This window comes from Eubalaena glacialis, chromosome 7, assembly GCF_028564815.1.
Source record: "Eubalaena glacialis isolate mEubGla1 chromosome 7, mEubGla1.1.hap2.+ XY, whole genome shotgun sequence".
Taxonomy (NCBI): domain Eukaryota; kingdom Metazoa; phylum Chordata; class Mammalia; order Artiodactyla; family Balaenidae; genus Eubalaena; species Eubalaena glacialis.
Window position 1 is genome coordinate 232,561 of NC_083722.1, and position 23,365 is coordinate 255,925.

The 23,365-nt window shown below is 52.6% G+C and overlaps 1 protein-coding gene across 2 annotated transcripts; it reads left to right on the forward strand.

Moving 5' to 3' along the window:
- The first annotated feature begins 1,602 nt into the window (after nucleotides 1–1,602).
- On the forward strand, nucleotides 1,603–15,057 carry IRF4 (interferon regulatory factor 4). Of its 2 annotated transcripts, none has more exons than XM_061194767.1 (8): nucleotides 1,603–1,818; nucleotides 2,934–3,120; nucleotides 3,901–3,989; nucleotides 4,589–4,733; nucleotides 6,797–6,904; nucleotides 9,064–9,417; nucleotides 11,841–11,953; nucleotides 14,518–15,057. In XM_061194767.1, exons 1-8 carry the CDS (start codon nucleotides 1,603–1,605, stop codon nucleotides 14,659–14,661), a joined length of 1,356 nt encoding a protein of 451 aa, XP_061050750.1. In that variant the 3' UTR covers nucleotides 14,662–15,057. The 2 variants fall into 2 exon arrangements, with proteins under 2 accessions (XP_061050750.1, XP_061050751.1); XM_061194768.1 differs by having other exon boundaries at nucleotides 4,592–4,733.
- The last annotated feature ends 8,308 nt before the right edge of the window (nucleotides 15,058–23,365 follow it).

The following is a 23,365-nucleotide window of genomic DNA, read 5'->3' on the forward strand; positions in this document are numbered from 1 at the left end:
TGTAACTTTCGTTAGTTACCGGCGGGCCTCCCGCAGTCCCTGCGCGCAGGCCAAGTCCCCATTCGCGCCTTGCCCTTGGCAGGAAACCGCCCGACTGAGGTTCCCGTGCGCCCGACCCGAGGTGCGTCCCCAGCGCGGCCCCGCGCGCCCAGCTCTGCGCCCGCAGCCCCCGAGTCCCGCCAGGAGGCGCCCCCGGTTCGCCCCGCCCCGCCCCAGGCCCCGCCCCAAGCGGGGCTTTTAAGCTTTATAAAGTTCCTCTTTCGCACTTCGGAGGCTTAGTTTCACTGCTTGAACTTGGGACTCACCGCTGCCCTCAGCTCCGCGTCGGCGGCAAGGTAAGACTTGGGTCGGGAAGGAGCACGGCTGCGAGGCGGGCACCACCGCGAACGTGGCGCGAGACCAGAGGTCTCGGGGTCCATCTCGAGGGCAGCGCAGGGGACCCCAGCGTCGGCGCCAGCAGGGCGCACGCCCCTCGAGGGCGCCGCGATGCCCGTTCCATCCGCTCTTGGCCGGGCACTCCCGCGGCCCCAGCGCCCATGGGTCGGCCCAGACCGGGCCCGGGGAGGCCACGCTCTGGACCGGGTCGGATAACGAGGTCGTCGGGGCCCAGGAGTGGCCGAAGCGGGGCCGTCGAAGGGACCCACACCGGGCGGCAGGCTGAACCGCGGGGGACGGTTCCGTACCCCCGGGGCTGCTTCTCCTGCTCCTCCTTCTTGAGGGGCTCAAACTCACCTCGGCCTCCGGCTCTCGGCTTCCCGGCTGGTGGTGGAAGAGGAGGCGCTCCAAATTTCGGCCACTCCGGGCCCCGCGCTCCGCGACCCCTCGCCCTGCCCGGCACCCTCCCCGCCTCCGCTCTCCCCGGCCGGCCTCCGGCTCCAGCTGAAGCTCGGCGCGCGGGGATCCCCCGCTACGAGGCTGCGCTCCTCGCTGAGGCTGGCTCGCTCTCTGCCTCTTGGGGCTCGCGGGGCCCACCTAATCGTCGCCAGCTGCCGGGGCCCAGGGGCAGAAGAGTATTCCTGGGGCAAAGAGTGCGGGTCCCGGAGAAGGCGGCGGGGGAGCTGCCGGCGCCGCGCGTCTGGAACGCCGGCCCGAAGGGGGGCCCGCGTGCGAGACACGGCGGGCCACCAAGGGAGTGGGGACTTGGGAGAGGGCACGAGTGGCAACGGACAGTGGCGCGGGGAATGGACTGGCCTCGGCTCGGGCCTGGGCGGGGGAGCGGGAACTACGAGTGCGCAGAGTGTCGCTCGTGGTGGCGGCGGGATTTGGGGGGGCGGCGGGTGCGCGAAGGCCAGAGCCGCGAGTCTGGGCAGCGCGCGGGCTGCGGGGCGTGACAAGAGTGGAGAGTCCGGAAGGTGGGGTGGGAGGACGGCCCCCGGGGAGGCGGCAGGACGGCGCGCGCCCAGGGCACCAGCCGGGCCGGCTGAGAGGTGCCTTCTCTTGGGACCCGAGGCGCCCCCGACTCGGTAGCGCGCGCCTCGCCGCCTCGGAGACTCCGGGGCCTCGTGGTCATTGCCGGAGGGCGGCCCTCCTCTCCCCCGCAGCGCAGAGCGGGTGCAGGAGCGGATCTTGGGCGTGCGAGGGGACTGTGCCGGCGCGCTGGACATGAACCTGGAGGGCGGCAGCCGAGGCGGCGAGTTCGGCATGAGCTCCGTGAGCTGCGGCAACGGGAAGCTCCGCCAGTGGCTGATCGACCAGATCGACAGCGGCAAGTACCCCGGGCTGGTGTGGGAGAACGAGGAGAAGAGCATCTTCCGCATCCCCTGGAAGCACGCGGGCAAGCAAGACTACAACCGCGAGGAGGACGCCGCCCTCTTCAAGGTGCTGGGGCGGGGCTGGGGAGGGCCCGGGGGCCGCGCGCTTCCCGATCTGACCCGGCTCGGCGGGGCCCCGTCCGCGCCCGGCAGGCCGGCCGTTCTCAGCGGGGAGGGACGCGCGGGCGCCCGGCAGCGCCGGCTGGCCAGCGTCCCAAGCCCTGGGAGAAGGAGAGGTTTCAGCTTCTCTAGTAACTTCGCAGAGGGAGGGCCGGGTCCCAAGTCAGAGCGTGTGGGGCGCGCGGTCCCGGAGGGTCAGATGCCGGAGGCTCGCCCACCAGGGAGAGGGGCGGTCCAAGGCCGCACCTCTGCTTCCGTCGGAGCCTCTTTGTGAACCTCTGGATCCCTCTTCGCCTCCCTTGATCAACACGCGTCTGTGTCTCAGGGTCCCCTTCTGTGAACGCCGGTGGGTGTGCTGGACTGCGCCCCTCACTGTTGTCTGTTCTCTCCCGTCTCTCCCGGAATAGTTTTGCCTCTCCTCACGCTCCCTCTCCGGCCTGCGCTCTCCTAGCTCTCTCTCCTCTCTGGTCCTTCCCTCTGTGTGTCTCCCAATGTCTCACTGTCTCTGTCCGGCTCCCTCTTTCCAGGTCTCTCTGGAAAGTTTTCTCGGGTCTCTCTCCCGTCCCCATCCCCTTTGGTTTCTCTCCCTTCCTCTTTCTCCCTCTCAGGGTCTCTCTGGGGGTTTCTCTCTGGCCCTGTGTGTGTGTGTGTCCCTGTCCTGACTGTTTCCCCCTCGGGCAGTTTACCCAGCGACCTGCGCATTAGGGCCCAGCCCTACCACCAGTGGGCAGAGCAGGAGAAGGGGACTTCCTCAGGGAACTGGCTTGCAGAATACCTCAGATCCTCTGACGTCCAGAGGTGCTCTGTGGGTGGCCCCTCACCCCAGAGCTCTGTCCCTACTTCCAGGCCAACTCGCTCCAGACCCTGTGGGTGGAGCCCTTCCAGGGGTCCTCCAATCTCAGCCGCCTTTTACGAACACCTGCTGTCTTTCTGTCCCACATTTTGGGCAACAGTGTGAATCTGAAGCCCCTGACACCATTCTTTCCTTTAGAAATACAATTCCCAGATTCTTTTTTCAAAGACCTGTATTTTAACTTTTTCCCCCCTCTTCTTTCCCGCCAGGCTTGGGCGCTATTTAAAGGAAAGTTTCGGGAAGGCATCGACAAGCCGGACCCTCCTACCTGGAAGACACGTTTACGATGTGCTCTGAACAAGAGCAATGACTTCGAGGAGCTGGTGGAGCGGAGCCAGCTGGACATCTCCGACCCCTACAAAGTGTACAGGATCGTCCCTGAGGGAGCCAAGAAAGGTGGGGCTTCCTGGCTCGGGCCGCCTGACCCTCTAACGCCTCCGTGTCACTGTGAGGGCCCCTTTCTCGGTTTGCTGCTTTCTATAGCCTGCCTGCCTCAGCCTCCCATTCAAGCCCAGCAGGCGATTTACCCAAGTTCTCTGGGTCATAAACTGAAATTCTCGTGGCTTTAGTGCAGAATAATTTCTCAGACTCCGAGTCTCTACCTGTGTGTGTGCTTTCCAGTAGTTCTACTAAGATATGGGCCAAATTTCCAAGCCAAAAATGGAAAAGCTGTTTGAAGCTTTACTTATCCACCAGTCTCTCGTGATTAGCCATTTTGTAGAAGGGAAGCGTTCATGATCCACATATTGTTACCGTTCATAGTAATAGAAGTGTCAACGTTTAGAGTGCGCCGTGGTCAACTGGGGTGCTTATTAAAATTCAGATTCCCACCTTCCAAGATTCTGACCTGTGTGTCAGAGTAGAGCCCGGGAATCTGCAATGTAAACAAACCGCTAGGTGACCTCACTAGCCGCACATCTTGCTGGGGAGCCCTCGATGCCACAAGGCCCACCACACACAGGCTTCATCTGTTTCTCTACTGTGCTCCATACATTGGACCTTGTAGGAACCAGTTTAATGGCCTGGATAAATAATTGCCCAAGGAAATTGTAGAAAAACGCCTTACTTGTCAGTACTGTGTTATGCATTCTAGGAATTAAACTCTCAGGTATTTTTCTAAGCCCTTCCAGTTCCCTTTTTCAACACTGTGCATTTCCCTTTTGCCCAAACACTCAGGAGCGAAGCAGCTGACCCTGGAGGACCCACAGATGCCCATGAGCCACCCCTACAGCATGCCGGCTCCTTACTCCTCACTCCCAGCTCAGGTATGGGAGGGGCAGGGCTTCGAGAAGGGGAGGCTGGGTCTGTGTGAGGCCACCTGAGCCAGATCCCGCACAACGGGAAAGACCTGCAGACAAAGCAGCAGAACTCCGTTTTTGCTGTTTGTCAATCTGCCAAACCAAATCCCGGGCCATTGGATGAACGTCTCAGTTTCCACCTGGTGTTGCTGGTTTGGAGTTAGGGAGGGGAGGGTGGGGGTGTCTGCCTGTCGGTTAGACTCTGAAATCTGGGAAACCGACCTTAGAGTCCAAGGTTTTGGGAGCAGGGCTTTATCATGTGAAACCGCAGGGCAGCTGATCCCTGCAGACGCTTCTGATGTGAATCACAGCTCTGTTTCATTCACTTTGCTGGTAAAGGAAGGCACATTTCCCTGCGGTACTTTGGTGCCAGGTTTACCCATATGATGAAGCCTCACATAAATCATCACTTTACAACACTGTCTCCATTGTGCCTTTTGGTTCTTCATGGCGGGTTTCCACCAAGCCTCTTAGGAAGATAAGAGAGCTCCCGAGGAGTCTGGGGGCTCCCCAAGGCCATCCCCGGGCTGGTCGCTCTCCCCCCAGCTCCCCTCTGGCCCCTCCAGCAGGCTCACACCTACATGATTCCGCCCCACGACCGAGGCTGGAGAGAGTTCGTCCCTGATCAGCCCCACCCGGAGACCCCGTATCAGTGTCCTGTGACCTTCGGGCCTCGCAGCCACCACTGGCAAGGCCCAGCCTGTGAAAACGGTAAGGAGGGCGCTGGGGCAGTTCCTGTGGCCAGAGGGCCTGGCCGCGCCTGGTCTGTCCCCTGTGCCATCCCACGGCTCTCGCCTCCTCCGAGCCGCTAGGAAAGGCCGCGCGTGCAGTGAAGGAGGGAAGAGGTCCCCAGAGGAGGACACCCAGGCTTCACTGACGCCTGCTCTGCTGTGTGCCGGGGCCCAGGCTCGGGGATGCCTCGTGGAGCCTTCTTTAAGCATTGCAGGGGTCTGGCCAGGCCCCTGAAAACTGCCCTGTTTTGTATAGGGATTCGCTCACGGAATGTAAGCAACGTGCCCAAAGCTACTCGGTGAGAGTGAGGGGCTGGGTTCAACTCCAGATCCCCTAGCTCCAGAGCCCGGCCACGTAGGACACAGATGTCAGGTTTCAGACTGGTTGGCTATATGTTTTAAATTAGCTACTTAATAAGTGAACGTGTTTCTTCCTTCCTGAATAATCTTAAAGTTTATTTTTAATCTTGGGCAAAAAGTAGTCGGTTTTGTCAGTCCTTCCAGAGAAGACTAGACTGTCCCTTAATGCTGACTGTCTCTGTCTACACTTCTGTGAAGTCAGCGTCCTGCAGCTGAGCCCAGGCACCCCTCCACAGGGACACCAGGAGATTATTGCGCTGGTGGATTTCTCTCAAGCAGTGGTGTGCCCACGGCAGTTGTTGCTGGGATTAGAGGTGACAGTAAGAAGGGGATGAGTAAATACTGTGAAGAAAACATAAAAGGTCTCCACAAAAGGTGCCCGGCTGGTGCTGGACTAGATTAGACGTGGTCCCCCGGAGGCCTTCCCCAGACGTCAGGATGAGATCTCTCAGAGAAAGCACTGATTTGCTAAGTGCAGAGAAAATTTCACACAGTACGTTCGTGCAGCAAAGCACAAGCTTTCAGGACTTTTGAGCTGTTATTTAAATAGAAATTCCGAGACCAGTCAACACGCAGATGGTTTCGTGTGTTCTAGGAGTATTTTCTCCTTTTTCCAGCCAGGTCCGGGTCACTCTTGGCTTGTGGGATTGAAGACGTATGCCATTATTTAAGATTTGTACTGAGTGGCATGTTTACAAAAAAGCTGAGAATTTGGTTTTATTAGCTTCTCAAGAGTGATTTGCAGTGAAGGTTTGTTTTCCGTACTGTAGTGGGGGAATCAGCTGACGTTGGACGGGTTTCTGGAATTCAGACCCGGGTCCAGGGCATGAGCTCTGCTGAACTAGTGACCCTGGTGAAGAGGCAATGCCTAGAGCTGTGAGAGGATAGACTGGTGGACATATCTTGAAGCATAAGTGACATTAAGTGACACGCCAGCACAACGAGGTTCTACCACATACTCTTTCTCTGCTGACGTTTAACACAACACACGGCAGCTGTGCCAGCCGGGGACATGGCTCAGCCCCTCCTGATGCCAGAAGCAGCGACGAAGGGAATGGGGACAAAGCCACGTGCAGGGTTTCGATCCGGCTCCTGGGCGTCAGATCTCACGTAGAGAGACCTGGGCTCACAGCTCTGCCGCGAACTTGCTGTGTGAACAGGGGTGAATCACGCTGTCTCTCTGAGCCTCAGTTACCCTGCGTATCAGTGACGGAGGAACGTTGGTCAAAGGGCACAGACTTCCAGTCAGGAGATGAATAAGTTCTGGGGCTTCAGCCTGGCGGCACAGTTAGCAATGCTCTGCTGTGTTGAAGGTCGCTAGGAAAGTAGGTCTGAAATGTTCTCAGCGCGGGCGCACGCGCACACACACGTAATGATGTGAGGCGCTGGAGGTGATAACTAACAAAAAAAGCAAGGAAGGAAAGAAGGGAGGGAGGGAGGGAGGAAGAAAATGACAGAGGGCGACTCCAATTTCCCTCCGGCTGTGAAAAGGCTCCTCCCTCCTTCAGCCTTGGTTTTCCCGGCTGGACCTCAGCCTCCTTGCCTCTCGAGGGCCCAGGCCCTCCCCTACCGGGCTGGTGCACCCCGGGGGGTCGGCGGGCCCCCCTCAGGGAGCCGCCTCCTCCCCCTCTGCCTCGGATGGACTCTGTTTAGGCCGCATCTGATTTTTATTTGCAAATGCAGGTTGCCAGGTGACAGGAACCTTTTATGCTTGTGCCCCGCCCGAGTCCCAGGCCCCCGGGATCCCCATAGAGCCAAGCATAAGGTCTGCCGAAGCCTTGGCCCTCTCAGGTGAGTGGGGCTCCCCGGAGGCGGCGTCTGTGAGGGTCCCCTCACCTTTGGGTGGATTCGTGGGGTTGGTGAGCACCGCTGGGGCCTGGAGCGGGTGAGCACCTCTGACTCCCAGCTGCGAGAACGAGGTTAGCAAAGTTAGCACCGAGAGGCCGGCTTCCGACCCTGATCCACTTCTGCAGGCTGGTCTGAACTGAGTCATTCTAAGCTCTGCACTGGCGTCTGACTGTCCAGGAATGTGCAGACACTCCCGTTCCGTTTACCGAGGTCCCCTCTTCAGCCAGCACCCCCGTGACGCAGTGAGCTTCTTGCAGCAGCGCAGGGGCTGCTCGTTTTGGAAAGCTCATCATCCTTGCAGGCTTAGCCGCAAGCAAACAGTTGGCCCCATCGGCTTCCCGGGACGCGAGTTCTGGGTTCTTTCTCCTCGTCACGTTTGGTGCCTAAGTGAGGAGCATCTTGCTCTCCTCTGAACATGACATGTCTTGCAAACAAATACACATCAGATCTGGCTTTTAGAGTCTCTTCTCTAGAGGAATCCCCATACCTCAGCGGTCTCGCCTGTTTTAAGGAAGACACCTCGAGGTTTACTGAGCACGTGTAGTGTATGTATATTTATTTTTTAGATAATGTTTTGATTGTTTTAAAATGAGATTTGCATATATTAAAAATGGATAGCTTAAGCTTCAGAATTCTCACCTTGCCCCCTGGCCTCTTTGAAAATCAGCGACAGAAAACATAAGCTGAATTCTCAAGGTTTCAGGAGAGGAGAGCTGGGGGCCCTTCCTTGCACCCAGGGGAGCTGGCCCACTGTTGGGTTCCTTTTGGTTCTGAGATTCTGAAGGAAGCTTGCTGCCTTTCTTCTTAGATGCTCCTGGACAGTGGAGGGAGGAGAGGTTTCTGAGCAGAAAGGCCTGTTTGTTTTTAGGAACTGTCAAACCCTTTTCTTGAGCACATAAGTCTTGTGTGGGTGCCTGAAGAGTAGGAAATAAACAGCTATTTATATCCCTGTGACCTCGTGATTTCTGATGACGCTCAGTGAAATGAAACCTCGAGTGGCCGACACCCACTCCTCGGGGTTCACAGCGGCAGGAGTCACAGAGGAGGCTTGAGGCAGTGATGTGGGTTGTCTGAGTCTCAAAACCTGCCCTTAAGGGATGAGAGGCTTTTGTGGGTTTCTCTGGGTGTGCGCAGTACAGACTAATTACCAGCCTTGCCCGTTTATCAGAGGACTGCCACCCGCTCACATTTGAACCCCGCAGTTACCGTGGGAGCTGTTGCCTCTCGGGAAGCCCTTTGGCACTTCAGGTCAGTGGCCCTTGGCAAACCTGGCTTGGTCCTTTCAGCCCATGGGTCGCATTTTAAAGAAGGTTCTAAAATCAGCAAAGTTTCAAAAATGAGTTCATCTTGTTTAGTGTTTGAGAAGCACAGTTCTAGAGCCAGCCTCAAACTCAAACACAAAGAGAAGTGGGTCTCAGCGGACTTTACGCTTGGGACGTTTCCCTCACGAGGTATTTTTATTATGCATGTAGTACGTACACAGTGCAAAAATAATTTAAAAATCAGAAAAGCAAAAAATGGAAAATAGAAACGTCATAGTCCCACCACCCAGAGATCAGCACTGTCAAGGCTTATCCTTCCCAAAGCTTCAATGCGTGCTTGGACGTGTATAATTTTTTTTCTGTAACTCGTATCATATTGATATTTTAGGGTAGTTTTGGATATGTGGACATATTTGCTTTTTTTTCTGAAACACCATTGTACTCTTTTTGCTACTAGAAATTATTTAAACTTAGGGTTTACTTCTTCCAAAATCAAAACTGATCGCTGTGTTTAAAATGAACTTTTGTTCGGTGGCACGTGACTCACCGTATTAGACCTAAGTGTTGTCAGCACCACTATTGTGCTCTCCCCCCCCAAAATCCATGTCCCATGCATTTGGAAAATGCTGAGCTAGAGGACATTACACAGACTCGTACAGAACTTCTCCACCGTGGGGTGAGTCTCCAGGAGGGACGTAAGGCCTTGCAACGTCCGTCCCCCAGGCCCCTTCTTACAAGCGTCCCACCAAGGACACTTTGCTCTGGGCAGTCATTTGGCATCCTGGTGGGTACCAGCACCTTGGCTCCTTAGCACTGACCCCGACGGGTCTGTGTTTGCAGACTGCCGGCTCCACATCTGCCTGTACTACCGGGAAGTCCTGGTGAAAGAGCTGACCACATCCAGCCCCGAAGGCTGCCGGCTCTCCCACGCCCACACCTACGACGCCAGCAGCCTGGACCAGGTCCTCTTTCCCTACCCGGAGGACAACGGCCAGAGGAAGAACATCGAGAAGCTGCTGAGCCACCTGGAAAGGGGCGTGGTCCTCTGGATGGCCCCCGACGGGCTTTACGCCAAGAGGCTGTGCCAGAGCAGGGTCTACTGGGACGGGCCCCTGGCGCTGTGCAGCGACCGGCCGAACAAGCTGGAGAGAGACCAGGCCTGCAAGCTCTTTGACACGCAGCAGTTCTTATCAGGTGAGGTGGCGCGTGTCTGCCGGAACGGGCCCTACCTGTGAGGCTTGGGGAGGGCGGAGCTGGCGACGGCACGCCTGCCACAGGGGTCAAAGGCCGCTCCCAGCAGGTCTTCCTTCTGTGAACCCCTGAGCCCGCTGGGCACGATCCCAGAGCAGGTCTCCTGTTGGTCCACCTGCCACCCCATCAGCAGAGGGTTGTGGAGAAGGGGAGGTTGTCGGGGGCTGTGGTTCAGGCTGAGGTCTTGAAATGCTGGGATTCATCCAATACTCACCAGCTAATAAGGTTCATATGTTACTGGCAAGTGTGTTCTCAGCAAGCATATCTGTTGATGTTTCAGCTCTTCTAAGGTTCCTAGAAAAATCGTAAGGTTATAAGTATATTGTGAGTGTCCGTGGTTGTGAGATGTATCAGCCCTGAGCAGATGCTTTCCAGCAGGTGGGACCACGGCCGAGTGTGTAGAACTGATTTTGCAGAGCGGAAATTATGAGACAGCTTTGAACTGTTTCTAGGTTTCAAATCACATTTTCCAGAACCAGTAGGTTTTGTTTTCCTAGTTTTGATTTCATGACAATTAAATCAGCCCTGGGCTGGCTTTTGTGAGGCCTTCGGCCACCTTCTGGTGGAAGGGAGTCCAGAGTTTCCACTTAGCTGTTCCCATTCACAATGCTGCTTCTGGACGGAGAAGCGGTTCTCCCTGCTGGCTACTGCCCGTCCTTCCTCGACCTCATTCTTAACTCTTCTTGTACAAGCGCCTCCTCAGAAACACCCTGTGTCTTTGGGCTTTCACGGGCCTCTCCTTTCCCTGAAGCTGCTGCTTGATTCAGTTCACGCGAAGCACAAAGCACCTGTGTGCTCCACCACCAAAGACACTCGCTCAGCCTTTGGGGTTCAAGTGGCCCACATTTGCTTGGGCTCCTCCAAATGCTCTTTTGCTGCCCCAAACAAACATGTCCCTGGATGACTCACCCTCCCCCAGAGGCGAAACGGGAGGAAGAGGGAGAGCTGAGGCTCTGGTCTCCAGGTGGCCCCCCCGCCCCGACCCAAGCTGCGAGCTGCCTCCGAGCGGACTGTTCTGTCCATCCTGGGGCCCCGCATGTGGACGGAGGGCAGCTCCAAGGAGGGGCCGAGGGCCGCACCTCTGGGGTCTGAAAGAGCCCTGGCTTCGGATCTCCTCCGAGGCCCTGGGTCTTGGATGCAGAAGATAGGCTGGGCCGGGGGCTTCATCCAGGGAAGGGGCCTGCTTCTCTGGCAGGCGGGACGCCGACGGTCGGCCTCCTGGGGCGGCGCGCCCGCTCATGTTTGTCTGCGACCAAGAGCTGCTTCGGTTTGGCTCCTTCCTCTGTGACCCAGGGCTGTGCTCTGTGCCCAGTGCAACCTCTTATCTTGAAGTGTTTACTGAGGTTCAAGGAGGAAACTGTGAACTCAAAAGCTGCAGCTGTGCAGACCAGCCCCACAGTCGCGGATTCCCGCGAACATTCTCGAGCTACCAGGCATCTCGGCCGACTTTTTCAGAGAACTGTGCCAACGCGGCAGGCGTGGGTGTCACCTCCCACCTCGCACTGGGGAGGCTTTGCACACGTTCTGCCGAAGTCGGTTAGGTTTGATTTGAATTCTGGAAGAAAAAAAAGCAGGAAGTCAAATGGTCCAGTGAGTGAGCTAGAAACTTTTCTTCGGTTGAAGAGAACAGTGGAAATCTTTGACATCCACCCATTCAGGACCCGCAGGCTGCTGGGGACAGCCCCGCCGCGCAGCGGCTCACGTCCGACAAGGCGGCAGCCGCAGCTCTGCAGACGGGCTAGCGCCTGCGTGAGCGCGCTTCTTCTGGGGACCTGACCTTTGACCCTAGCCGACAAGCAGGACAGCCGGAGGCCTGAGGGTGGGCGGGGACGGCGTCCCAGTCTGGGTGAGCGCAGGCGCCTTCGGGACACGCGTCCACAAAGGTGGGCCCGGCGCTTCCTCCAGCGCCGCCCCCCACCTCAAAGCCACGGCTGCCCCTGATGGGCTCCGCCTCCCAGATTCCGCGGTGCCCGAGTCACGTGGACCGCGGGCTGCAGGGCTCAGCAGCTCTGCGATGAGGGTCTTAAGTCATCCTGGGTCAAGTCAGAAAAGTCTGATTTTAAAAGCAGATTTCTCCTTGTGTGAGTGACTCTTTTGGCTCCATTTCCTTTTCTTCCTCCTTCACCCCTTCCTGCTGCCTTCGCCTCCTCTGGGTCCAAGGCTGCAGAGCAAGGTTGCCCCTCTTAGGGCGTGGCCCCCTTGAAGTGGAGGCGGGGCCTCGCGAGAGACCCGCGTGAACACGCGTGTGCGCCCCTGCGTCTGCTCCCACTCTCACCCCTGCTCTGGCCTCCACGTCAGCGTGGGCTCCCTCCCCAGCCTGCGTCCGCGCTCGGCCTTCTGAGCGGTTTCTCTCGCGGTCTCTGCAGAGCTCCAAGCCTTTGCTCACCACGGCCGGCCTCTGCCAAGGTTCCAGGTGACGCTGTGCTTCGGGGAAGAGTTTCCAGATCCCCAGAGGCAACGGAAGCTCATTACTGCTCACGTGAGTGTCCAGTCCCCTTCGGGTGTTTGAGTTTCCCTGACCTTCGTCAGGGGCAGGGCCCCATTTAGAGCAGTTCAGATGAGAAGTAAGTGTCCAGGGACCTGGGCAGGGGGGGATGGAGGGAGGGAAGGTGTCCAGGGAGTGGTGCAGGGGTGCAGCCCAAGGACCATGTGCCTCCCAGCCCTGGACATCTGCTCATCGCCGCTGGGGTGACCTCCAGCCCTGGGTGGCACCCGTCCCGTCTTTTTTATTTTTCAAGGAAATTGTCATATTCCCATTTTATAGGGTTTTAAAGGGATGATGCTAAAAGTCGCCCTTTAAAATTCTTCACGTTTAATATTGCTTTTAAAATGCCATCCAGCTGATCTTCACTTGAATGGGAAGCTTTTCCCAAATGGGAAGCTGTCCACTGACTTGAGTATTTTGTAGGCCCCCTCCAAATGTCCCCCCAAATCCTCTTTTATCTCTGGATTTTTAGAAACTATTTAATTTTTGGAAACCAAGGGCCATGTGCTATTTGGAGGCGTGAAATCTCGCAAGGACTTCAAGTAGCTCAGGCCACAGTCATGTTCTCCAGCAGAGCTTAAGATGCATTCACCTGTGCAAAGTAAACATCTTTCACAGAAAAGGAAAGAAAAAGGGTTAGATAGATAACATGTAGCGTTAATTTGCCACAGAAAACAGAGTTTTGAATACTTAAGATTTTTGAATTTGAAGACTCTGTATTGCTACATACCCGCGAGGGTTATTAATGGGCCCAGGTAATGAGCAGCAACAGATAAAAAGTTACATCAAATAATAACAGAATTCAAGTCAGATTTTATTTTATTTTTTTAAAACATCTTTATTGGAGTATAATTGCTTTACAATGGTGTGTTAGTTTCTGCTGTATAACAAAGTGAATCAGCTATACGTATACATACATCCCCATATCCCCTCCCTCTTGCGTCTCCCTCCCACCCTCCCTATCCCACCCCTCTAGGTGGTCTCAAAGCACCGAGCTGATCTCCCTGTGCTATGCGGCTGCTTCCCACTAGCTATCTATTTTACGTTTGGTAGTGTACATATGTCCATGCTACTCTCTCACTTCATCCCAGCTTACCCTTCCCCCTCCCTGTGTGCTCAAGTCCATTCTCTACGTCTACATCTTTATTCCTGTCCTGCCCCTAGGTTCATCAGCACCATTTTTATTTTAGATTCCATATATATGTGTTAGCGTACGGTATTTGTTTTTCTCTTTCTGACTTATTTCACTCTGTATGACAGACTCTAGGTCCATCCACCTCACTACAAATAACTCAATTTCGTTTTTTCTTATGGCTGAGTAATATTCCATTGTATATATGTGCCACATCTTCTTTATCCATTCATCTGGCGATGGACACTTAGGTTGCTTCCATGTCCTGGCTATTGTAAATAGAGCTGCAATGAACACTGTGGTACATCTAATAATGTTCCTTATTGAAATCTGAAATAAAACACTATCTAATCTTAAACACACACCCCCTGCTTCTTGATTATAAAATCAAAAACAATCAACCAATAAACAGAAATATAGTCCCCATAAACTTTAGAGTTTTCTCATGGATTCTCTCCAGTGATCAATAGATTTATTGATATAACAACTGATTCTTGTTAACAACTGTCAAAGGGCTAAATAGTCTCGGTCCTGGTGAGTAACATCTCTGAAGGCAGTGGTGAGCCCTTGTGTCTGAGTCTCAGGGCTTGGACACACCGGCCTGGGTTGGTGAGGACGTAGCCCCAGCTGGGACCATGAGCCCGAGTTGATGGAGGATGGACGCGTGTGCACCCAGAAGTCCTGCTCCTTTTATTATGGATTTAATTTACTTCAGTTACCTCAAATGAGTTATGCTTAAGTCATTTTATGTCAAATAACATAAAGGCTCACTTTAATAGCACAATCGATTGGCTGAAAGCATTCGGATCTCTTAGATGCTGCAAGTTCAGGAAAAGCTGAATGTTGGATACTTTCTGGTGAATGTGGTCCACACTAATAACCAAACTAGAGGAATCTTGGGTCAGTTAACTTCTCTTTTTCCACAGTAGCAGTTTTGCTGTTGTTTGGTTTTGCTTCTTTCTTTTTTTCTTTCTTTTATCTTTGGTTTAGAAATATACAGGTTACCAGGTCATCCATGAATAGTAAATCACTGAGCCCCTCATCCCTGTCAAACTGCAGATGTGGAAAAATAAATCCATCGGCCTAAATTACCCGATTACCTTAAATTTACCTTTAACTTGGTCGTTTTATCCGATTTGCTTCATTCAGTACTAGTTTAACGTAAATTTCAAGCGGCAGTTGGTTTACAAGTACCATCTTTACCTTTCCCTTCAACTGAAACTCAGAATTAAGTATATTCTGTTTATAGGTTGGTGTATGTAAGGACTCACAAAAAATCAGTTCTCCAGAAGGCTCCCAGTATGACGTGTTTTGATGAGTCATAGCACCTAACTTTAGACTTGACTGTATACTTAGATATGGAGGGTTATTGCAGGATGTTAGAAAAAAGAGCTCAGTAACATCTTTTTTCAATCTTTCACTAAAGGTCGAACCTCTGCTAGCCAGACAGCTGTATTATTTTGCTCAGCAAAACAGTGGACATTTCCTGAGAGGCTACGACTTACCCGAGCACATCAGCAGCCCCGAGGATTTCCACAGGCCCATCCGCCACTCCTCCATCCAAGAGTGAGAACGCCAAGACCAGAGACGTTGCTTCATTGTAAATACTCGACTTGGAAAACAGCTGACTGAACCCCTACTTCTTCTTTTGAGGAATGTGGAAATTGGGGCTTCAGTCCCACACCTGAGGAAAACATTTGTAGAAAATCAGCTCCATTTAATTGACAGATGAGCTTTTTCCAAAAGGAAGAATGATATTCAGGGTCTTCTGTAGACCCTGACGATAATGTGAAAACTCACTAAAATGTGTTTACATTTACTGAAATGCCATGTCCAGTTTGGTGTGGACTCTTTCTTGCGTGAAGACTGAGAAACCTGTTGTTTCAGTGCTGGCCACTAAGGACGGCATGAAGGCGCCCAAGTGCCGTTCTGTTTCTCAGGGAAGTAAAACCTAAGTTTGAGTCTGCTCTGCCCACAGGAGAAGTGTACCAACACCTGTGGACGGCTGCTCTGTAGGAAACGCTTGCTGATAGAAGGACACAGACTCAGCCCTGGGGGTCCCTCCCCAGGGTGGCCCCCGCCCACCTCCCATGCACGCTCCTTATGGTCCCAGAAGCCAATAGGCAAGACTCTGCTGTGTTTTCTTGAGCCAAAAGCATTAGGGCCGCCCTGAATAGAGCATTTTGTCTACTAATGACTGGTTAAGATAGTTGTTTGTCTTTTTGTCTCTCATTCTATAGAAATTATTGCTAAAACTTTTTTTCTTAAAGACAACAAAAAAAGACAGATCCACAATCCAAGTACTAAAGATGTATTTTTGAAACTTGGTCGACATTTCCCCTCTTGTCCTGCTTGTTTGTTAGGCGACCAGTTACCATGGCAACACTAAGAGGCGGAGCCCCTACTTGTCCCGGCGGTGAGTCCTGTAGGGAAGGGAGGAGAGGGCTTCGCAGATGAGTAACTGCGGGCTCAGTGAGCTGTTTTGCTTGTGTAGTATGTTATATGCTTCCTCATGCCAGTGACGGCTTGACAGGGCCTTAAAAATGCTGGGCTTTTTCCAAATACAGCTTTTCATAGAATTACTAAGATCTCCACTTGCTTACTTAAACCTGATCACTTACTTGTTGTTCCTTCTGGAAAAGTAGAGATGTTTAGACTGTGATGTAGCAGCTGTATTTCTGTCCTACTGGGAAATAACTGCTGTTACTTTTAGGCTCAGCACAGGACTTGGTAGTTCTCTTATTCGAGTCTACATTTTTAATTCATTCAGCAAACTTGCATTATGACAGACTGTAGCTTTTATCCAGCTTAGTAAGTAATGAAGCCTGAGAATGTCGTTTCTTTCTCTTTTTTCTTTTGAAGAAGTTTTTAGGGATAAAATAATACATATCAACTACAGAAAATATAAACTGTATAAAAGGGCAAAAGCTAAGTGAATCTTCCTTTTTTCCAGCCCAAATCCTCCTCCCTAGAGCTGTCCACAAAAGAGTTTGATCCTTCCAACACGTTTTACTTTTCTATAAATATACATAAACTTAAAACAACTCGTGGGTCTTTCGTGCACTCACTCGTATGCAGTGTTCTGTTAATCCCACGACACAGATTCACCTCATTCTTCTCAGAGGCGGAGCTTCAGAATCCACCTCGAGGTCGTCAGCGCAGTTTAAGGTGATGCATTAGCCACTCGGAATAAACACGTTTGGACAGTAGATTGTGTTCTGTGGGCTGCAGTGACTTATGCATCTTATAGATGCGAGGGTTTGGGGTATATTGCCCCAAGGGGGAGACAGATGGGCCGCTAGCTCCCAGAGCGGTAGGTGTGTGCCAGCTGTGCCGCCCTCCCGGCTCTTCAAGGAGACGCTCAGTTTCAGTTGCTGTTGTGGACCCTTTCCTTTTTCTCCCTTTTCAAACATTAAGCTGCTTTGACTCTGGAGTTACATTTTCTGGAACATGCTGTTGGCATGGGCCAGGCCCCCTTCCCACCTCCACACTCAGGTGCGTTGGCGTTCTTTAGTTCTGAGGGATCCAGAGCGTGAAGGGTAAATGGACTAATTATGAAACGGTCCCGGTGAAGGGTCCTGACAGTTGTCTCAGGACCTTGAGAAGGGGCCTCCTTCCCTGACGGTGGCCTCAGCAAACCAGAGTTTAGTTTGTTCACAGTGGAAGGTACTGCAGAGTTTAGGCCCTTGTTATTCGAAGGAGCTTTTAGGTTCGCAGGAGGAGAAAGTGTAGGCCACAGGGATGTTCCTGGCTTATTTCTTGTTCTTGAGATTTAGGAACACCAGGGGCAGTAACCGGTGTCTTCCGGAACACTACGGAGAGCTCGTTGAAAGCAAGGCTTTGGAAGCCCCTCGGTCACGGTACAGAGCACCCAGAAAGACGGCCGTGTTTGAGACTGCTCCCCTGGGCGAGAGCCCACCACAGTGTGGGAATCACCTACACTGGCCATGAGCAGAGCGGCATCCGTGGGGCTCAGGTGTGAACAAGATCTCCTTCCTGTGTCACTGCGTGCAAGCCTTGGTGCAGGTCTGCCGTGGGCTGGTGTCCGCGAGGCTGGCGATGGGGCTGCATCCACAGGGAAGGCTGCACCAGGGAAGGTTTTCTTTTTTCTGCATGAGTCATTTTTTTAGTAAAAATCCAGACACAGTTCAAAGCCCCTTCCATTCCTCTTTGGTCACGTTTCTCCCCTTTCTCCACGGGCGAATGCCTCTCTGACGGTGGCGCGCTTCCCCAAGCTCTGTATTTTAACACGCGTCCCCATGAACGGCTTGTAGCTGGCTGGCGCCGATCTCAATGCCGCTTTCGGGCCACCCTGCCACAGGCATCATTGTGCAGCTTGCCTCTTCCACGGCCCGTCTCAGAGCTGGACCCCCGTCAGCGGGCAGGGGTCTCACCCACCTCTGCTCACTGCGGTGGAGGAGCCATCACGTGAATGCAGTGAAGGTGGGCTCTCCTGGTATTTCTCTTCCCGGCTTTCAGGAGGGCATGTGAGTGGAGTGCGGCTGAAGTGCAGGAGAGACGGGCCAACCTCCTCCAGGGTCAGCTCGCATCTTGCCTTGGACCCTTGGAGACGGGAGGGGCCTGACAGGTCGTGGGTGCTCCCTGCGTCCCGCTCTGCAGGTGGAGAGGGCCAGGTGGCTCCCTCACCCCGCTGCCGTGCTGCGCAGCCTCTGGGCGCCCGGCTGAACGTTCCTTAGACAAGCGTACATCATCGTGTCATGAATCCCGCTGTAAATCGCTTTTCAAAGCAGACTGATATTTGTGATAACGTGGTGTTTTAGATACTTGATAAATAAAGACTTTTTAAAAAGTGATCTGCTACGGCCGTGCGTGTTATTAAGCCCTTATCTGCAAAGCTTTTTAATACTTCCTCCTTCTGCTGTGTTCGGCAGCCTGTTTCCTTCCTGGTTCCTGTGAGCCTCCCTAAAATCAGATCTCAGAGCGCACAGCTTGTTCGAAAACACCTGCCCCACGTGCCCAGCAGCGAGCAGCAGCCCCCCGCGCCCACCCTCCGACGCCCGCTAAGCGGGGCAGGAACGACCCTCGCCCCCCGGCTGCGTCTCACAAGTTCCCGCAGAGCCGAGGACACTGTGTCAACGTTTCCTTCGATTCTGTCGCTGTTGCTAAAGGGCAGGGGCTGTAGGTTCACCAGCATCCTGAACGTGGAAAATGACATAAACCTGTGTGTGGGGAGCACAGATGAGGCCATGCGCCCTCCTTCCCCGGCTCTTGCCGCTGTGACCCGCCCTTCAGCCCGCCAGCCCCTGTTCGCCGGTCATGGTGTTAAAGTCCTTGCAGCCAAAGGCTGTGTGGAGCTGTCAGCAGTGATTGTACTTTGCATCCAGGAGCCCAGAATGTTAGATAAGAATAATTTTGGATGTGCTAAGTGGTAGCCAAACAGAAATAATGGGAAAATAAACTATTACACTGCTTTTGGGGGCTCTGTCTGCTCAGAAAGTGTGGAAGGACGTGAGTCAATATCATAGCAAGCTTTATTCACATGATCTATCAACTCATTACATCTGAAAGAGGGTTTAAAGGGATTCTGTGCCCTTGAACTTGTTCTCAGGTAATTCCACACCTCTGTCAAGTACCACATTTGTAAGCTTTTCTTCACACACAGGGCACGTTTGGCTGCATTGGATCCAGTTTCCCTGACAAGTAAACCCTTTTATGTGAAGTGCATGAGCAAAGCATGCCTCTGCCAGAAAAATCATCACCTTTCACATCATCTCTCTGGAAAGAAACTCCAGGGGTCATACTAGGTCATTTTCTTCTAGGAGAAGCTATACCTAAATTAACCCTGGCAGATGGATCAACATCTTCTCAATTAGAGGAGCGTTATGAATTCAAGGCTGTTACAGGCACCTGGAGAACTGGGAACTCTTTCAGTGACCCCTGTCCCCCAGGGGACAGCGTGTGTCCCATGGCTGTCCTTGGAGACTTCCTGGAGGGCAGAGGCCTTGGTGCTGTCAGCAGGCATCTGGCACAATATATCATAAAGTTCATTTTATCCCAGTCCTTGAGCAAATGGTCAGAAGTTTGGAATCTTAAAAGTGGCCACTTTATGATCCTTGAAAGCTGTTACTTTGTTTCTTTAGAAATTACCATTCTCAGTTTCCCACCTCTCCCATCTGGCGGGCATGACGGTGGCTTCGTACAGAATCATCCCAGCAAACAAAACATCTTTGCCTCTTTTGTCCTCTCCTTCTGGGTCAGGTTTCCACAGCAACCTTCCTCTGGAGGAGAATCGGCAGGTCATCCAACACCTCTGTCTTCATTTCTCACCATCCCCTCGGTCCTGCTGAGCGGCCACAGGGCCCCAGGCCCCTCCTCTCTCCTGGAAGACCACTCCCGCTGCCACATGGCCGCCTCTTTCCTCCACCAGGTCCCAGCTCTGACGGCGTCCCTTTCTGGAGGCATTTCTTCACCCCCAGGGAGCCTTTCCTGGTTGCACCCTCTGTTTGGCTCAGTGAAGGATAATACGTTGAAATACTGAAGAAATGCCCCTTCCATGTACACCCACCTTGCTCACTTGCAGGGCAGAAAGAGGACACTGTGGCTCTTGTCCTCCAAAGACACTGGCTCTTGTTGAGAAAGGAGTGGACTCAAGGAGACTGGGAACTTAAGAAAGATCAACCCTTTCAGCCCTTCTGGACTCTCACCCAGACTAGAGAAAGATGCTCAGAGCCGAGGAAAGAAGACAGAATGAGAAGAAGTGAGGGTGCAGTTGTCAGTGGCTCCCAGGTGAAGGAGAGCTGTCCTCTGTCTCCTGGAAGGAGACTCCAGGGAGTGGACCTGAAAATAGCCTGTTGGAGGAGCAGTTCACGCAGGTTCAGAGGGTGGGGGGCTGGACGGGAGGGGAGCTCCACGCACGCTGTGCGGGCTGAGCGGTGGACACTTGGGTGTGTCTGAGCGGAGATCAAACTGAGGACCAGTGCCCCACGCTCTCTCCCCTGCCCAACCACCTGGCACCACAGAGGCAGCACCAAATTTAGTGCCAGCTCAAGGAAAGGGGAGTGATCCAAAGTGAATTGAGATTGAATTTCCCTGGGGGAGGAAGAGCTAAAATGAAAATTACACTGTTAAAGAAAACATGAATTATATTTCTTGAAAACATTAGCCAAGGCTTAGATTTGTATCTGCTGCGTCTGTAGTATGACACTGGCCATTCTTTGTTGTGGTCGCCTATTCATTAATTTTCTTCCCTTAATAAACTGCTTGAAGACGGGCATTGGGCCTCACCATGTACAGTAAATCCCCTACATACGAACCTTCAAGTTGCAAACTTTCAAAGATGTGAACGTGCGTTCACATGCCCAATCACGTAAGTTAGTTCACGTGTCTGGCGTACATTGTCACGTGCCTGCATCCTCTACAAGTGGTTGTACTTTTGTGTACTTTACTATACAGAGTACAGTAGTACAGTGTCTTTATTTCAAGCCCAGGATGTCCAGAAGCAAGTGTAAAAGCTGTAGCTGGTACTACTATACTTTCCGAAGTACTGTACTGTAAGATTAAAAATGTTTTCTTTATTTTTGTGTTTGTTTTTTATGTATTATCTGTGTGAAAAGTATTATAAACCTATTACAGTACAGTACTATGTAGCCAATTGTGTTAGTTGGGTACCTAGGCTAACTTTGTTGGACTTACAAACAAATTAGACTTACGAACGCGCTCTTAGAATGGAACTCGTTCATATACAAGGGACTTACTGTAGCTGGTACCTGCAGGGCACCACACACGTGACTCGGATCTGTCCACTACATCCAGCAGCGTCCAGGGCTTGTGAGCTAAACGAAGGCCACATATAGAATGGGACACCATGTCCCATTTCAACATGTGTGGTGGAGAAATGTTTGTTACGTAGTTAGGTGAAAAGAAAGCAGGTTTTAAAACAATGTGATAAATGTTGAACATTTTTATGAAATCCACGTGTGAAACTTTTTAAAATAGTCAAAAGTGTAAATTGTAACTGAGTGTTGGAGTGATGGGGATTTTTATTTTTCTTGTCCACTTTTCTGTATTTTCCAAAGTTTCTCCTATGACCATATATTTAGTACCAGAAGGGGAAAAAAAAGCACAAAATGTAGTTCTTCTAGGTTGGTATATCCTTTTCAATGTGTGTGTGGGGGGTTTCTTTCTTAAGTTGCTATATGGGGTCCCCAGTGGTCCCGTTTCCAGGGGACACAGAGCACAAGGTGGTCTTCCTGCCAGGAAGCAAGGGACCTCGGTGCTCAGCCCTCCCCTGGCCCCAGGGGCTCCCAGTCTCCCACCCTCCTTGGGTCCTTCTCTTCCTGCTATTTCCCCTGGGAAGACTATCTCCTCAAAACCATCTGTTCTCCACCATGGACGCATATTATGCTTGAGGCCCTCTCCGGTCCCTCTGTGTCTGAGGTCCTCCCTAACCCTCCATCACCTCCACGCTCCCTGGGGGACCTCCCTCCCTCCCTCCCCCACCAACCCTATTTGCTCCTGCAGGCTCGCTCTTTGTCTTGGGCCCCACTATTTACTTCGTGTGAATGGCAAAAGGTAGGGTTGCTTGAAAACAGGAAAGAAAAAAGCCTTGATGTATATTTTTAATTGTGGTAAAATGTATGATCTTTAAGCCCATAGCTCAGTGGCATTATGTACGTTCACTTAATGCTGTGCAACCTTCACCACCATCATCCCCAGAACTCTTTTCATCTCTCAAACTGAAACTCTGTCCCCAGTGACACTAACTCCCCCTCCCTCTCCCTCAGCCCCTGGAAACCACCATCTACTTTCTGTCTATGAATCAGACTCTAGGGGCCTCATGTAAGTAAAGTCATTCAGTACCTGTTCTTTGTGACTGGTTGATTTCATGAACATAATGTCCTCAAGGCCCGTCTGTGTTGTAGCCTGTGTCAGGATTTCCTTCCTTTTTAAGGCTGAATAATGTTCCATTGTGTGGATGGACCACATGTTGATTATCCATTCATCCTTCTACGGATGGACATTTGGGTTTCCTTCACCTTTTAGCTACTGTGACTAATGCTGCTGTCAATATGGGGGTACAATATCTGTTTGGGACCCTTCTTCTAATTATTGGGGATATATGTGGAATTGCCAGATGGTCTGGTAATTCATTTTTAATTTCTGAGGATCCTCCGTACCGTTTTCCACAGCAGCTGCACCGGTTCACACTCCAACCACCAGTGCACGAGTGTTCCAGTTTTTCCACATCCTTGCCAACACTTGTTATTTTCTGAGGAACATATTTTTAAAAACTCTGTTCATTAACAAACACCTCCTGAAGATCCACTGTGTTCCTGGCCCTCTGCTGGCCTGCACAGCCTCCACAGGCCAACATCCAGGCTGTCAAAGGAGGGCCGCGGACCGAACAGGTGCTGTGGGCAGGCGTCTCTGCTGGCTGGGTGGCGGGGTGGCTTCCAAGAAGGATGCATTTTCATCCTTCATTTTTAAGCTGAAGAAACTGAGGCTCAGAAATCCTAAAGTTACTACCTAATGTTGAACAACTACTAAGAGGCAAAGCCAGGACTCTAATGTAGATCTTTCTAACTTCAAGCTGTAGTCGAGGGGCAGAGAGGCTCAGAGTGCCCATCCTCGGCCATCAAACCCAGACTTCCTGAGACGTTTGGCCTTTTTCATCAAGACAAGACCCACAGGTGGGGGCCCATCCCTTTAGATGGGAAAGCGACCAGAAGCAGAGGCTTCCCTAAAGGGAGAAGAACCAAGGATGCGGGAGCGCATGCTGAGGTACAGTAACCCTCTCTCGGGTTCTCTTTACTGTTTCCCGGGTGCTAAGCTCCTGTGATCCTTGACGGAACCCTAGCGGACAAATATTGTATTTCTCGCCTGTTGTTGGGGAAACTGAGAGCCGCGAAAGTAGGTACCTTGTTACAGTTGTGTGGCCAGCAAGTCCCCGGGAAGGAACCTGACCCCAGCTCGTCCTGCACCAGGGCCCCATCTTCCTGCTGTAAAACGCTCTGTTTTTGAGTTTCTTTTTTTTTTTTTTTTCTTTTTTTTTTGGCTGCATTGGGTCTTCGTTGCTGCGCGCGGGTTTTCTCTAGTTGCCGCGAGCAGGGGCTACTCTTCATTGTGGTGCGCGGGTTTCTCATTGCGGTGGCTTCTCTTGTTGTGGAGCTCGGGCTCTAGGCACGCGGGCTTCAGTAGTTGCAGCACGTGGGCTCAGTAGTTGTGGCGCACAGCCTTAGTTGCTCCGCGGCATGTGGGATCTTCCCGGACCAGGGCTCGAACCCGTGTCCCCTGCATTGGCAGGCGGATTCTCA